The 17,011-nt window shown below is 43.0% G+C and overlaps 1 protein-coding gene across 4 annotated transcripts in view; it reads right to left on the minus strand.

The window, feature by feature from the left end:
- Window positions 1–17,011, minus strand: part of Prim2 (DNA primase subunit 2) — a 226,208-nt gene that overhangs the window by 188,657 nt on the left and 20,540 nt on the right. For all 4 annotated transcript variants that reach the window (XM_060369819.1, XM_060369820.1, XM_060369818.1 and 1 more), the window contains 2 exons: window positions 14,113–14,192; window positions 12,816–12,936 (listed from right to left, as the gene is read on the minus strand). In XM_060369819.1, the coding sequence (XP_060225802.1) occupies window positions 12,816–12,936; window positions 14,113–14,192 (201 nt within the window). The remainder of the gene's footprint in view (window positions 1–12,815; window positions 12,937–14,112; window positions 14,193–17,011) is intronic.

Below are 17,011 nucleotides of genomic sequence, written 5' to 3' on the forward strand. Positions count from 1 at the left end.
ACACACACTGGACTGTAATGGAGCTCAACAGACACCCGCACTCTCACTTCAGAGTGAAACATGGGATGGGTAAGAAATCATGCTAGCCCAAACGACAAGAGTGACAATGAAGCTGAATGGAGGTGGACAAACTCTAACAGGCATTCAGGCACAGAACTGACAGCTGGATTACAAATCTGCCAGAGAAAAGAACCAATAACATTCTGCCACCCTTAGCTAGCCCACTGTAGCCTGCTTTAAATTCACTTAAGCTGATGTAAGTGAACCTCCCTTCGTACCTAAAAGTCCACGATCTGGTGGAGGGAGCACGGAATGGACAATAGGAAGCGGTAGTTATAAATTCCAGCTAAGGCCAGGTGAGCAGTTCCAAAAGTGAGAGTTGTAGCTGACATCAGTGTGTCTGTCCTACTTTGTTAACTAAGTGCTTGAACATACACACACACATATTAAGCACACAAAAAAAATGCTCACGATGAAGGTCCTCCAGTTGTCCAACTATCAGTGTAGCACTCATCCACGCATATCCTCACCCCTGTCACACTACATGCAAAGAAGCAAGAGCTGAAATAAAAACTACACTCACTCACTGGAAGACTGAAGGGTCTCAAATTCTATTAGCTTATATTTCCTCAAGTTCTTAGAGCTTGGAATACACATATATAGCACATATAAATGACTCGAGTGCACACTGAATTCTACACACACACACACACTTACACAAATCTTATGCGAAAGCCGAAACAATAAAAACAGTTAATGGCTGACAGCTTCCTATTAGCCTCCGTGTAACAGACGCTGCTCTAAATGCTTTACAAACTGCATTAAGGCCTTTGAACTGACCAATTAGTGTTACTGTAGTCTCTATCTTATACATGACGAAAACAAGCCAGGGAGAAGAAACAACTGATAAGCACAGCAGCGGCATCCAACCACACAACAAACAGAAAGCCTGGAGTGTGGTTCGCAGGCCTCCTGCCTCCCTGACTGACACTGGGCCACACTGACCTCTTTCCTGCCACCCCCTAGCTGCATAAGAGAAGATCTGGCTCCCGGTAAGGGCGGCCTGGATACGTGTGTGCTGCATTCCTCCCTTTCTATGCATGTTTTCAATGTACATGCATAAGATTACTTTTGCTGCTGTGTGCTGCTCTTGCCTTATAACAGGAAGGAAACCAGAAAAAAAAAAAATCAGAGCCCCACAGTACTAACAAAGGTAAGGCAAGAAACTCTAACAAAATCCAAGAGACTCAATAAGCCAAAATCCAAGAGACTCAAAAGAGGGGGGGGGCAGGTGAGAAGGAGGGAGGGAAGGAAGGACGGAGGGAGGGAGGGAGGGAGGGAGGGAGGGAGGGAGGGAAGGAAGGAAGGAAGGAAGGAAGGAAGGAAGGAAGGAAGGAAGGAAGGAAGGAAAAGTTAGCTCAACTGTTACATTTGATACTTTGTTTTGTGGTGGTTTTTTTACTGTATCTTAGATGTATCCCATTTAGCCTCACACAGAGCACAGACTGGCCTTGAACTTCTGGCCCTCCCACCTCCACCTTCAGTCATCACTAGGACTGCAGGCACAAGGGCAGCAACAACCAGTTTATGGGGTGCTTGGGATGTAACCCTCAGCTTCGGGTGTTCCAGGCAACCACTCTCCATCGCCAGCCTGTAGTCAGTTCTTCACGGCGTCTCACCCTGGAAGCCTTTGGTGCACAGCACTTGTGAACTACCCTGCCAGGCCTTGCGTTCATGACTGGTATAAAGGTAACAACTAGTATGTCTAAGTCCTTAAGTTAATGTCCTAATTAGTTTGACAAGATGATTTTAAATAATGAAAGTCATCTCTGAAAGGTCCACTTAGATAATCAGCATCTGCCTCTAATCAAACTGAGATGATTAACAAATTAAGCCCTTTAATTAGCATTTTCCATAATTTAGGCAAATGCTTCTTAGTTTTTAAAAGGTGAAACAGTATTCATCAGTTAGAATTCCTCTAAATCTTGATTAATTATCTCCTTTAAACTATTAATTATCTAATTTTACAGCATATACAGTAAAAACAAAGAAATATAATTTAAATCAATCTTCACTTCTTGAAATCTAGCATTTTACAAAAATTAGGATGGTTCTGTCCATCTGGGAAAATTAATAGAAAGCTCTTTAAAAGAATCTTTTTTTTTTAAATCAACTCCAGAGTCAACTTTAGCCACAATAAAACCAATTGATGTTCTTAGAGAAAAAGAAAAAAAGGGATAGAGTGAAGGAGAAAGGGCAGGAGTGGAAGGAACGAGAAAGGGTAGGGGTGGAGGGAAAGAGGAAGAGGAAGGCATGGGGGAAGAGGGGAGAAAGGACCGAAGTAGAGGGAAGAAGGGAGGATGGGAAAGGATGTGAGGAGGAGGAAGGGTGGGGGAGGAGGAAGGGTAGGAAGAGAGGCAAGAATGAAAAAAGGCAGACGGGAGGGAAGGAGGAAGAGCAGGGTAAGGAAGAAGGAAGGGCAGAGGGAAGAGGGAGAAAGTGCAGGGGTGGAGGAAAGGAAGAAGGGCAGGGGGGAGGGAAGGAAGAATCGGGGGAGGAGGACAGGAGTGAGAAGAATGAGCAGCTTCGGTCCACACACCTGTCCCGGAATCACAGCTGAAAGGAGGCAGCTCCTGTAATAAGCAGCTTCCACCCCATCAGTGCACAAGGGAGAAGAAAGCAGGGTGCAGGGACAGCCCAGCTGCCATTCATAGCCAGCTGACTGACTGCTCACGCACAGGGACAGCTTCTTCATCACAGACTGATTTTTAAGAAACATATATTCTCGTAGCCTGGCCAGAATGTCCCTATTTTCTAACAAAAGTTTGCGGTACTAACATTGATAAACAAAAGCCAAGCAAAAAGTAAAAGCTTAAAGGGTGGTGGAGGAAGTCTACTTTCTAATCTATATTAAGCTCCAATGCTCATAAAGACAGGGTCTTGCCTTCGACATAGAACTTCTAATCTAGAATCCAACTTCTTACCAAAGATGGAAACAAGGAAATTAAATAACAAATTTTTCAAATGAGAGATAATGGCCTGTAAAACCTGAAATAAATCATGTTGTTAACCTGCTATAAATACTGCCCCAACTATGGAGACCTCTGTGTATGTACACACTCATATGCCTGATCACAAAAGAAATGGCAAAAATATATATATGTGTGTGTGTGTGTGTGTGTGTGTGTGTGTGTGTGTCCTTTTGAGGACATACTAAAAGTAAAATAAAATATAACCAATTTTAAATAATATACAACAAGCTAAAGGAAAACCAGGGCAAGAGAACTAGCATGAATGCTCTACTTTCTAACCCCACTTCCAACGTACAACAAGTAGCATCCACAGCCTAAATTGTGCCCACTGATCGTCCACACACTTGCACAACTTTTTCTCTAGCGGCAACACTGTTAAGACAATTCACAACGCACTACAACATGCACTCAGAAAACAGCAGTCTGCTCACTGTCTAGAAAAACTCTAAGGACGGCTGAGATTTTTAGTATTTAACCCAAGCCTCAATAGAATCTATTTGGATTTGGAGCAACTATGGCTCTGATGTGACATAACACTTATTCTACTCATGTGAAAACACTGACGCCTCTTAACTCTTAAGATAGCAACACAAACAAAATCCATGTGAAAAACGTTAAAATTGAGCTACACATATGCTGAACATTTCATTTAACTCACTTACTACTTAATAACCTTCTAACCATTTCTACGGACAGACACACAGACACACACACACACACACACACACACACACACACGCTCCTGCAGTGTGGACTTTCCTTCCTTAGTTCTCTTCTGTACTGAAGGAAGCGCCGGTAACTATGGTGCTTTGGCTCCCCCAAATGACTCTTCTAGAGCACAATAGTCTGTCAGCCAAGAAAGGAACGCAGGCCAAAAGCAAGTGGGCTCCTTGACGCCCATCTTCTCGGGGAGAAAGGGGGGGATCTGACAGAGTATGCTCAATTTTAGTATCATCACCTCTCATTTACCCCACTCCCCAAATAAGAACATTTCGTTTCAACCAGGAAGTTTCCTCTAAGTCCCAAAAGGTGAAGGAATTTATAAGAAACAGAAAAAATGAAAGTACAACTACTGATCCAAAGTCTGCATCAAGAGGGGTTTGAAAGCCTGCAGGTAGCCAAATGAAAGAAAGACAAAATCCTGCATGTGTTCTCAAATATCCACAGCCTAGATTTAGAATTAACTACATGAACAGACATAAACATACATACAAATGACATAAATGGACATAGGGGACTCTAAGGCAGGGTCATGATCTACTCAAAGGAGGGGACAGTGGGGAGAGAGAGCTGTGGGAGTGAGGTTCAATATGACTGCAGTACAATAATATGTAAGTAAGAAAATGCCATAATGAAACCCATTCTTTTATATAGTAATTAGAATATTTTTAAAGGAAGGCCTTATGTAAAAAATAGCCAAAAGCAAAATATGCTTTTGAAACAAAATTAGTACTATGAAACAAATTAGTACTAAGATTAAAACTGGCCAATCTTCAGAAACCTAAAAGTCTAACTAAATGAATAAAAGTATTGCTGCTAATAAGATCCCTGTCTATCCTTACTTTTGTTATGTTTGAGACAAAGTATTGCTATGTATCCCTGGCTGGCCTAAAACTCACTAACAACATCAGGCTGGCCTTGAACTCGGAGATCTACCTGTCTCTGCCTCCCAAGGGCTACAATTAAAGGCTGGACCACACCTAGAGCTACCATACCTGGCACTTTAGACACTTAACCCCATTTCCAGAGTTAGAAGTCTTCGAATCGGCTCAGTTTCCGTGTGCATAACGCAAGTACTTAGTAAATAAGATTGGTATGTACCACATGCTTTCCAAGGACTACGCAATTCATGCAGAGGATTTCATTCCATTCCTCAAGAGGAGAAAACAAGCTGCTAGGGGAGCTTATCAGGATCCTAAGAGTCTTCCCGGTTAGTTTCCCAGCTCTTGTTCACACTAGCTCACTTTGTGGTCTTCATCTCCACTGTTTCACAACACTTGGGTGTGGTACTTCGGCTCCATTATTTCGCCCTTGACCTTGTAATCTCAGCCTACCATTCTGAACTATCACCGCCCATCTCCATTGTTTCCTGTCATTCACAAGCAATATTTTCACAGGCAAATACACTACCTAGTCCCAAAATATACTCCTACTTTTACATTCCCCACCATCACCAACGTTATACTACCCTTATCTCTTGGACCACGTTCTGGCAGCAGCTTTGTTCCATACGCATCAGCCATCCATTCTTCACGCTACTTGCCGTACTGTCCTCAGTTTGGATTTGGTCAGCTCACTCAACAAACAATCCTCCCTACCTACACTAACGCCCTCATCGTGTCCTTCTAAAACAACTTGCCTCATCATCACCCTCAAGTCTCAACTGAGGCTGCTATAGTTACCTGCACTGCAGAGGTTCAACAATGTCCTCTTGCCCTTCCATCTTGCTAACCTCGTCCCCAATTCTTTTCCATAATTTAAGGACAGATTTCCTTGTCACAAGGCTGTATCCCAGAACCAAGAGTAATTCTGGGACGCAAGGTATTTCCTTTAGAAAGATTGTAACATTAAAATGATATTAAATAAGCAAAGTATATGACATCCTCTAAAGAGGTAAAGATGTCATGCTCTGAAACGAGATCTGGAACTGTGCACACAGCATGACGGAAACCCAGCCACCAGTGATGAATAACGGAGGGAAAGGAAGCAGCTTCAGAGCCCAGCCAGCCTTCTCAGAGGAAGGAGAGAACTCATAGGCCAGCCAAGTTTGGGAAGCTCTACTCCAAACACAATGTTCTCAGTGTTTATAAAGACTGGAGACCCCCAGGGCTCACTATCACCACCATCAACACCAACAACTGATGGGAAAACAGCTTTTTAAGAAGTACATTTATCAGGCTATCTGTTGCAGGGTGGAAAGTGCCATGGGGCATGCATTATGATACGTAGATCAGAAGACAATCTGAAATTGTCTTCCACCCTGAGAGTCCCAGATACCAAACTCGGAGCAGCAGACTTGGGCCAAGTGCCTTTACGCACTGACCCACTTCACTGGCCAAAACCATTTTGAAATTCTTCTTATGAGTAGTATTCTTCAGGACTGGCTACTTTATGTCAGAACCATAAGCAGACAATTTTAAGAATATATGCAGTCGGGGGATATAGCTTGGTTGCTCAGGTGTTTGCCCAGCACTCATGAAGCTCAGGGGTCAGACTCCAGCACTGTATAAAACTGAGTACAGTGGTGTATGCCCGTAATCCCAGCACTCGGGAGGAGCAGATGTTGAAGGTCGTCCTCAGCTGCATGAGAATATGACAAGAGATCCTATGACCAAAAAAAAAAAGGATACAAAAGTGGCCGCAAGACCAGAGCCTCATTCCGTGGATGGCATAATCCTAGGAGAAAGGCATCTTTGCTATGTGCACTGAGAAGCTGTCTCCAAGGGAAGAACCGTCCATCCTTCCAAAGGACCTGGGAACACATAGCCAGTCCTGGTACTTTCTCTCAAGGAAGCTGGCTCACCTAGCCCACTGGGATTCCGGGACATGAGGCTTTCACCGCAGCTTTCACCTGCTTACAAATGGGAGCACAAAAAGCATACTACTGTCACGCTGCTTTTGACTCCTCCTCTGATAGGTTCCGTGTTCTTGCGGGTACTGTAGGATGGGACGATGGGAGTTAAAGTTAAGATTCTTCTTCACAAGAAAGAGAAGAGCTTCCCTCTAGAACTTATTATATAAAGACGAGTCTAGAACATCGGCTTCCTTAGCATTACTCAATTAGACAGGACAAATGAGAGTCACTGGGGAGCTGCAAGGCCTGGGTGGGTCTCAGCTCTGTCAGACTCACAGCTACCTGTCTCTGAATGCATTTTAACACTTAAAATACACTACAACCATAGCTATAATCCCCAGGCAAAATACAGAGCTAAGCATTATCATGTTGGTTTATCAAACTATGTTTGATTCTCAATAATTGGAAAAGGTATAGTTGGGAGAGAAGTTGCCACATAAACATAAAACATCAAGGAAGACATGGGAAATTCAGTTCTAGAACTAGCCAGTGCACCGCAGGCATCCAGCATCCTGTCTCCTAAATGTCTAATGTGTCTGCCAATCATACCCACCAGAAATACCATGAGGATGTCTCGATGATCTATAGTGGAGACTAATCTGTACAGTCCAGAACCCCAGGAGTAGCCGATAAGCTATTCGAAAAAGCCCAGTGTACAACAATCAGTAAGCCTCCCCTAATAATCTCTCTCTCTCTTATGAGCTGAGAGGAAAATCCATTCAGGTCCCGATGAATTAAATGTAATTACTCCCAACTGAAGCACAGAGTTTACTGCTTGGGCTTCAGTTTGCAATGATCTTTGAATATTACTTGAGTAAACTGTGGATCATGAACTAACGAATTCGAAAATGTTCTCAAACAGGTAAAGAGGGGACTGAAAAGCAAGTGTTCGCCACACAAACATCAAGACCCGAGTTCTGACCCCCAGCATCCACATAAAAAGCTGGACGTAGTCCGATGTCTGTCATCCCGGGGCTGGAAAGCAGAGACAGGAGGATCCAGGGGTTTGCTGGTCAGCCAATCTAGATGAGTCAGTGTACCACAGGTTCAGTGAGAAACCCTGCTTCAGAAATAAAGTGGAAGCAAAAACTGGAGCCATCCATCTTCCGTCTGTAGCCTCCACACAGGAGCACACCCAGGCCCACACACAAATGAAACTGAACAACTATGGTGCATGTTTCCCTAGAGACTTTACACATCAACACACAGTTTGGTAAACTACATGTGCCATATTTAAAATACTTTCTAATTCTCACAAGAAATGTTAGTTAAAAGAAAGTATTGTGGCAAAATTACAGGTAATGTTTTAACTTCCAACTTTAGTGCAAATCTTTAACCTCAGTCCTGCATTTGAATATCCTTTCTGTCATTTCAAATGTCACTTCTTTTCCATGCTACCACAGGACTACCTATGAGAAAAAATCTGATCTAGATTTACTAACATGTTTTATAATTTGCACATCTCAAAACATCCACAAGCCTGACCACTCTCATCTTCAGACTACTCATGGAGCTGCTGGGAGGATTAAATTATATAGGCCGCAGAAAGCACTCGGCCAAGTGCTTGGCACTCAGCAGACACAGCAAATGGTAGCTGTGCATCACTAGCTTCCTTATATCTCTAGGCGATTCGGCTCTATTCTCTATTCAGTCAGCAGCATAGGTCCTTTAGGAAATTGGACCCCATGCAAGTTTGGATATAGTTCTGTTTCCTAACATTTACAAAGTGATCTTAACCCTTATCACCCAAAGAAGCTAACGTATGTGAAGGGTTAAGTTTCAGTAGAGCTCAGGATTCTCTTGTACAAAACAGGAGTCTGAGGACAGTGGACTGAACGGAGATGAGCAAGAGAACAAAGGCACCGAGAATCAACAGCAAAAGAAAGGCACCAAGTCTAGGAAGCCATGTTACCATCCAGGTAAAGAAGTAATGGAGGTACACCCAAAACAAGGATATGGTGGCCTACTCCCACACACCTTCAGAGGGTAAGCCCAGCAGCACCAGGACTACCTGGATAGTGGCTGCGATAGCTACTTCCTCATGCTTTGTAATGAAGACTAGCTAAAAGATCACAGAAAACACAATCTTTTTTTCTTTTTTCTTTTTTCCTCCGCTTTTTACAAGCTATTAGCCACAGTGAGAGGCTCACCACATAGCCTCACCTGACCTGGAGCTCCCTGTAAATCAGGCTGGTCTGACTTGCTGTCCTCTTCCTGCCTCTGCCTAAAAGCTAGGGTTATAGGCCTGTGCCACCACACCCAGGAGCACGTCCCTGGGGATTCCTATTCTCACCCAAATAATCTGGAATAAGTCAATCTGACGCAGACTTAAAACTAACCTATGACACAGGACTTTAACCAAAAGGGACTGAGTTTTTAGGGCATTTGGAGAAGTCAGGAAACATTACGAAGATCATGAATTGAAAATATATATTTCAGTATCTATTTCAGAATAGCTTCAGAAAACATGAACAATATCTCACAATACTTTTAATTAATACTTAACACTAGATATGATATTTAGTAAGGTTAATTTCTTTTATGTACAAGTTTACATATAAACTTATCTATTGTATTATAACATTCGGGACATACCTTGTACATGGAAAATTTAAGCAAATTTAAAGTCATATTTTCCAAGGCCTGAGTTGTAGGCATAATAATCAAACAATGTGACTCTAGAGAATTTTATATTTTGAAACTACATGAAAACCTTTAAATATGTGATTTCCACAAGTTAGCTTGAAAATGTCTGCATATGTTAATTTTAGTCTTCAAGTTTGAAATTCCATATTTTGGCAAGCTCTAGATTTACGCTACCTTATGAACAGAATCTAAATCTGTAATTCTATAAAGAAAACCCAAATACTGTGCATTCTAAAATATTACTACAAAGGACTGCCGCCATCATATCTTACAATTACATACATAGGTAAATAGCTGAAAGTTCAACAAGCCTTTCCCTAGTCTCCAAATACAAGTTATTGACATTGATTCTGCCCAGTTACTACACATAAGATAAGGTTGTCTACACAGTTACTCACTGTTACCACCCACTGTAAGATCAGAAGTATTGGTTTTTATTGCTGAGTAGTATTCCATTGTGTAGATGTACCACAATTTCTGTATCCATTCCTCAGTTGGGGAGCATCTGGGTTGTTTCCAGCTACTGGCTGTTACAAACAAATCTGCTACAAACATGGTTGAGCAAACGTCCTTGTTGTGTACTTGAGCATCTTTTGGATATATGCCTAGGAGCGGTATAGCTGGATCTTGAGGAAGCACTATTTCTAATTGTCAGAGAAAGCACCAGATTGATTTCCAGAGTGATTGTACAAGTTTACATTCCCACCAGCGGTGGAGGAGGCTTCCCCTTTCTCGATATCCTCTCCAGCATGTGTTGTCACTTGAGTTTTTGAAATTTGCAGGTAAATGGTGGGAACTGGAAAAGATCATTCTGAGTGAGGTATCCCAGAAGCAAAAAGACACACAGGGTATATACTCACTCATAAGTGGATATTAGACATATAGGATAAACCTACTAAAAGCTGCACACCTAAAGAAACTAATCAAGAAGGAGGACTCTGACTAAAATGCTCAATCCCCATTCAGAAAGGCAAAAAAGATGGACATCCAAAGGAGGAGAAAAGAGGGAACAGGACAGGAGCCTACCACAGAGAGCCTCTGAAAGGCTCTACCCTGCAGGATATCAAAGCAGATGCTGAAACTTATGGCCAACCTTTGGGTTGAGTGCAGGGAATCTTATAAAAGAAGAGGGAGATAGTAAGACCTGGAGAGGACAGGAGCTCCACAAGGAGAGCAACAGAACCAAAAAAATCTGGGCCCAGGGGTCTTTTCTGAGACTCATACTCCAACCAAGGACCATGCATAGAGATAACCTAGAACCCCTGCACAGATGTAGCCCATGGCATTTCAGTGTCTAAGTGGGTTCATAGTAATAGTAACAGGGACTGTCTCTGACATGAATTGATTGGCCTGCTCTTTGATCACCTCCCCATGAGGGTGGAGCAGCCTTACCAGGACACAGAGGAAGACAATGCAACCACTCCTGATAAGACCTGATAGAATAGGATCAGAAGGAAGGAGAGGAAGACCTCCCCTATCAGTGGACTTGGGGAGCATGGGTAGAAAAGAGGGAGAGAGGGTCAGATTGGGAAGGGAGGAGGGAGGGAGCTACAGGGGGGATACAAAGTGATCTAATTATTAAATCTAAAGTGATTTAAATTATAAATTATAATTAATAAAATTAAAATTAAATAAATAAATGAACAGAAGTATTGGGTTACTTGAGCTGACTTTTAGGAAGGAAGCCCTGAGGACTGAAGAGAGGGACCAATACAGAGGGGTGCCATGTGCATCTACACACATGCTTACACATACAAAAAAAAAGTGTTTCAAAAAAAACATTACCAACAAAATATGACATGAAACATTTTCTAAGATAAAAATGAAGGGGAAAAAGGTATCTGAAATAAGGGTTAGGAAATTCTAAGTGCCAGATGTAGAATAAGAAACTTTTTTTTTTTTTAATTCCAGCACTCAGGAGGCAGAGCCAGGCAGATGTCTGTGAGTTCAAGGCCAGCCTGGTCCACAAAGCAAGTCCAGGAAATTCAAGGCTGTTACACAGAAAAACCCTGTCTTGAAAAACCAGAAAAAAAAAATACCTCATTTTAAAATAAGCAAAAATAAACCTTCAAACTTTTATTTGTACTGCTTTTAAAAGGCCAATCAGTGAGATCACTGGCCTTACTTGCCTTTTCCCCAAAACTCTCATATGAGGATTACATATGTGTGCAGGGACCACATGCCAGAAAAGGGCATCATGTCCTCGGGAACCAGTGACAGGCAGTGGTGAGCCACTTATTTGAGTGCCGGGACTGAACCGAGGTTCTCCGCAACAGCAGCAAATGCCCTTCACTGGGCTACCTCTCCAGAACCTAAATACAGGACTTTCTAAAAGTACATGTAATGTGTTCAGATATTCTAGAGTTGAAAAGAAAGACATCAAGGACAACTTTTTTTCAATCTTCAAATAGAAATCAATAATTCCAACAATAGTTTAGTTTAAAAACTATTTCCAACAAGAACAGACAAATGAAGGCTGGAGAGATGGGCGAGCAGTTAAGAGCACCAACTGGTCTTCCATGGGACCTGGGGTTGGTTCCTAGCACCCACGTCGGGCAGCTCACGGTTGCCTGTAACTCCAGCTGCAGGAACACAATGCCCCCAGCCTCTGTGGGCACCCACACTCATCTGCATATCCTACACACAGACACACACATAAACATGGCTAAACACAAAATAAATCTTTTTAAGATAAGTTAACTGTTAGTAATGGACTTCACCAAGGAGCAAAGCCATACTCAAAGTGGAGGCCCTAGGTTTGGGTCCAGTGATCCTGTGTAGAGGCTTACCAGGTAACACCACACAAGGGGACGTCACAGAGGGGCGCTTGTAAGAAGAAAGGCACCTCCCTAGTAGACACTGTCTGTTGACTCTCCTCACACAACCGGATTTAACCAAAACTGTCAGTGGGAAAAAAGTGAGTTCTGAAAAAGCAAGTACCTCTGTCCTCCTGGTGGCACCGACATGTAAGAAGCCTTGCGCGGGAGGTGTCAGAGGACAGGACAAGGACCTTCCACCCACACCAAAGTCAGTCAGTCCCACGCCCACCAGACTGCTGGAGCCCTCCGGCACAGATCCACCTCGGACACACTCACTGCTTCTATCCACAATACTTCTCCACGCTGAACTCCCCACACATTTCGGTTTATGTAACTGCAAAATATCGTCCACTCAGATTCACCTGCAAAAACTACGTCTTAAATCTATCCAAGCAGATTTTATGAACAGCTGACTTCCAAAATGAAACACAACCCTCTCTAGACTTCACTTGGTATCAGCTGTTCTTTGAGCCGAGTACCTAATAAAAGAACGTAAAGAGCCAGAATTCTACTTATTAGTACAGATACTTAAAAGGACATGATTAAGGAGGGAACAATTTCAAATAACTATAAAAATATACTTACAAGCCTGCCATGGTGACACTGTAATCCCAGTACTCAGTAGACAGAGGCACGAAGCCGCCCTAAGTCTGAGCCTGGACAATACAGTGAGACCCAGTCTCTCAAAAACAAAAATAAAACGAGGGAGGGGAAAAAACATTTAATTTACATATACATACTTACTGCCTCAAAATGCAAATGACTGTCCTTTAAGAAGCTTTGAACTTTATCCTTGGGTAAAATATTGAATCGAAATCGGAGCAGATCCATTTCTTGCTGAATAAACCAGCGTCTAAGATCTTCACTGAAATGGAAACAGAAACATGAGTGTAAGTTAAAAATCCAGAGACTACTAGATTCAAGGGGTTTTCTGAAACAATATTCCAGGCAAGTCAGATGCCAAGAGAGCAGTCAAGAGCATCTCGTCCTCTGCGCAGTACAGAGGAGGGGTCGAGACATCAGCGCCTATGAGCAGCCCGTCTCACGGCCACCAGACGTGAGCACTGCAAACCACCTTCTCCCCGTGGATGCTGGGGGTGAGCCCCGGGTATGTCATAAACGGGGCTCAATACAGAGCAGTCTGAGGAAACCTGCATAATCATCGAATGACAGAAAACAGCTCACCGCATCTAAAGTAACTTTCAAAGAGTCAGTTACATCGGGAAGTGAGGCACTCCTCTTTCTGAGGTGGTTTTGTCCGGATAAACACCAAAATCTTGAAAGTAATCTTAGCTCTGAACACATCGACATGAGTAAGCTTTGTCAGCTAAAAGTTTTAAGCTTTATAATAACTTCAATATCTTAAAGCCAAAATAAAAACATACTAATCCATAACACTGGCATTCACATTATATTATGAAATAACTGCTGCATGGAAAATATAGTTCATTTTTGTGAAGTGACTTTTATAGACCACCAATAATTCAGTGACTAGGTTATATAAACTACATATGGTTTTTTATAAAGCCAAAACTCTAGGTATAAAACCTTGAGCCAAAATGCCAAGATACTCAACCCATAACCTAAATAAAAAGAAACAACCATAACTCTGCTATTAGACCAAAAATTAATAAGGAAAAAAGCAATTAACGCCTTCTACCGCTAGGTGGGAGCATTGAGTTATTAACCAGCTACTGATTGAAAACAGCTAAAATTTAATAGGCTCTTACATTTCAAAGTAGAAAACTTTTATCAAATTCAAGTACATGTTTGAGTAAATGTTTATTAGTAATATTGCCACATTTTTCTTTAAAGAATATCAGAAGTCATCTTCCAAATGAAATTCTTTATAAATTTAAATCCCAAAATGTACAGCCTCTCCCACTAGGTATCCAGCAAACTTGCAATAAATTTTTTTTTCACTATTTTCCAGTAAAACAACTTATTCCAAAGAACACACAAGCATGCTCAGCCTGTGGCACGCTCTTTCCCTCGACGGTGCATCTGAGTGTGAGGGTGCAGGACGTGGCTGGATACTCACGACTGACAGTAAGCAAGGCGCAGAATGAAGTGGGAGATATGATCCCTCCTTCGTGCCTCAAACTCGTCCTCTAAGTTCTCCTGGAAGACAAAGCCACATGAATAAATTTCCATGCTGATGACAAGAGGCGTAGGAAGTGCTGATTCAACACAGCCAAAGGTACAACGGAAGCTTCAAAAACACATTTTTTAATATGCCTTCCAGGATAATTATCGTTTTATTTCAGTTACAACCAGGAGAAACTAAGAACCAAACTATCTCATTGAAAGCTCTTGTCCTAGTGTGAGTTTCCACTGCTACAAAGAAACAACACCATGACCAGAAAGCAAGTTGGGGAGAAAAGGATTTATTTAGCTTACACTTACATCATTGGAGGAAGTCAGGACAGGAACTCAAACAGGGCTGAAACCTGGGGGCAGGAGCTGACGCTGGGACTATGGAGGGTATGTAGTGGCTTGCTCAGCCTGCTTTCTTATAGAATCCAGGACCACCAGCCCAGGGATGGCTCCGCCCACAATGGGCTGATCCTCCCCCATTGGTCACTAATTGAGAAAATATCTTACAGCTGGATCTCATGGACGCACTTCCTCAACTGAGGCTCCTTCCTCTCTGATGACTCCAGTGTGTGTCAAGGAGACATAAAACCAGCCAGTTCATTTCCTGAGCAGGGCCCAACTATTTCCTTCCTACCTGTCACTCCTCCTAACTTTCTTACACCCAGGCATTCACCCTCTCAATCATTTCTAAAAAACAACCCTCAACTTCTTTCATTTAGACTGTCTTGGTTATAGGGGGAAAACTGTATTTTAATTCTAAATTCTAAATTTAATTCTAAATTAAAATATATAACCTATCTCCAAATGCTGAGAACTTTTAGAGAAAAAAAATATGCAACTAAAGGAATGTGAACTGTAAGTCCCTAACCTGAAGTACACAATTATCAATGGAAGTGAGATTTATCCAAGCCCAAAATTGGGAGACTAAACATGAGTCTGGCACTGACTAGGTACAAGGCACTGAATTCTGAGTGCATAAATGCACTTTTAAAACTATAATAAAGGTAGTCAGTCCTGTGTCCTTATCTGAAAGATGAGGAAACTGAGGCACTAAGAAGTCAAAGAACTATTCAGAACAAAGTTAGTCAGCACACAGGAACTCTAACAAAAGAGAAGATAGGCCATTTAAAATGAGAAAGGTTCATTCTCAGCTCACAGACTTGGGGATTTTAGTGGTCATTTATTCTGCCACTTTGGGGTCTGTGGCCAAGTGGAGACACATGCTGAAGCAGAGACAGCCACTAAATAGGAGTGACAGGAAGCAGCCTAGAGTGGAGGAGATCAGAGTCTCACTATGTCCTTCACTATGCCCCGATGACCAAAATCCTCCCACTAGGCCTCACTGTCACTTCTTAGATTCCATCTCCCTTCAAATACACCAAGCTGAGGACCACGCTTTTTAATACTCGGGCTTATGGGAGACATTCCAGATTCAAACAACAACACAAAGCTTATAAAAAGCCAAGCTGGGATTGATAATCATCTCCCTCCCCGCTTCTCCCAAAGGTGGCTTCAGTCTTCACCAGCTGCCCAAGGCCACAACTGCAGCACCTTCTCCAACAGCATTAAGACTGTGCATCCACACAAGATGTTGCCTTCCCTCCGTTTCCATGGACACAGCATTAAGACTGTGCACCCACACAAGATGTTGCCTTCCCTCCGTTTCCATGGACACAGCATTAAGACTGTGCACCCACACAAGATGTTGCCTTCCCTCCGTTTCCATGGACACAGCATTAAGACTGTGCACCCACACAAGATGTTGCCTTCCCTCCGTTTCCATGGACACAGCATTAAGACTGTGTACCCACACAAGATGTTGCCTTCCCTCCGTTTCCATGGACACAGCATTAAGACTGTGCATCCACACAAGATGTTGCCTTCCCTCCGTTTCCATGGACACAGCATTAAGACTGTGCACCCACACAAGATGTTGCCTTCCCTCCGTTTCCATGGACACAGCATTAAGACTGTGCACCCACACAAGATGTTGCCTTCCCTCCGTTTCCATGGACACAGCATTAAGACTGTGCACCCACACAAGATGTTGCCTTCCCTCCGTTTCCATGGACACAGCATTAAGACTGTGTACCCACACAAGATGTTGCCTTCCCTCCGTTTCCATGGACACAGCATTAAGACTGTGCACCCACACAAGATGTTGCCTTCCCTCCGTTTCCATGGACACAGCATTAAGACTGTGCACCCACACAAGATGTTGCCTTCCCTCCGTTTCCATGGACACAGCATTAAGACTGTGCATCCACACAAGATGTTGCCTTCCCTCCGTTTCCATGGACACAGCATTAAGACTGTGCATCCACACAAGATGTTGCCTTCCCTCCGTTTCCATGGACACAGCATTAAGACTGTGCACCCACACAAGATGTTGCCTTCCCTCCGTTTCCATGGACACAGCATTAAGACTGTGCACCCACACAAGATGTTGCCTTCCCTCCGTTTCCATGGACACAGCATTAAGACTGTGCACCCACACAAGATGTTGCCTTCCCTCCGTTTCCATGGACACAGCATTAAGACTGTGCATCCACACAAGATGTTGCCTTCCCTCCGTTTCCATGGACACAGCATTAAGACTGTGCACCCACACAAGATGTTGCCTTCCCTCCGTTTCCATGGACACACAGCATTAAGACTGTGCACCCACACAAGATGTTGCCTTCCCTCCGTTTCCATGGACACAGCATTAAGACTGTGCACCCACACAAGATGTTGCCTTCCCTCCGTTTCCATGGACACAGCATTAAGACTGTGCACCCACACAAGATGTTGCCTTCCCTCCGTTTCCATGGACACAGCATTAAGACTGTGCACCCACACAA

This window comes from Meriones unguiculatus, chromosome 16 (genome assembly GCF_030254825.1).
Source record: "Meriones unguiculatus strain TT.TT164.6M chromosome 16, Bangor_MerUng_6.1, whole genome shotgun sequence".
In the NCBI taxonomy this organism is placed as follows: Eukaryota; Metazoa; Chordata; class Mammalia; order Rodentia; family Muridae; genus Meriones; species Meriones unguiculatus.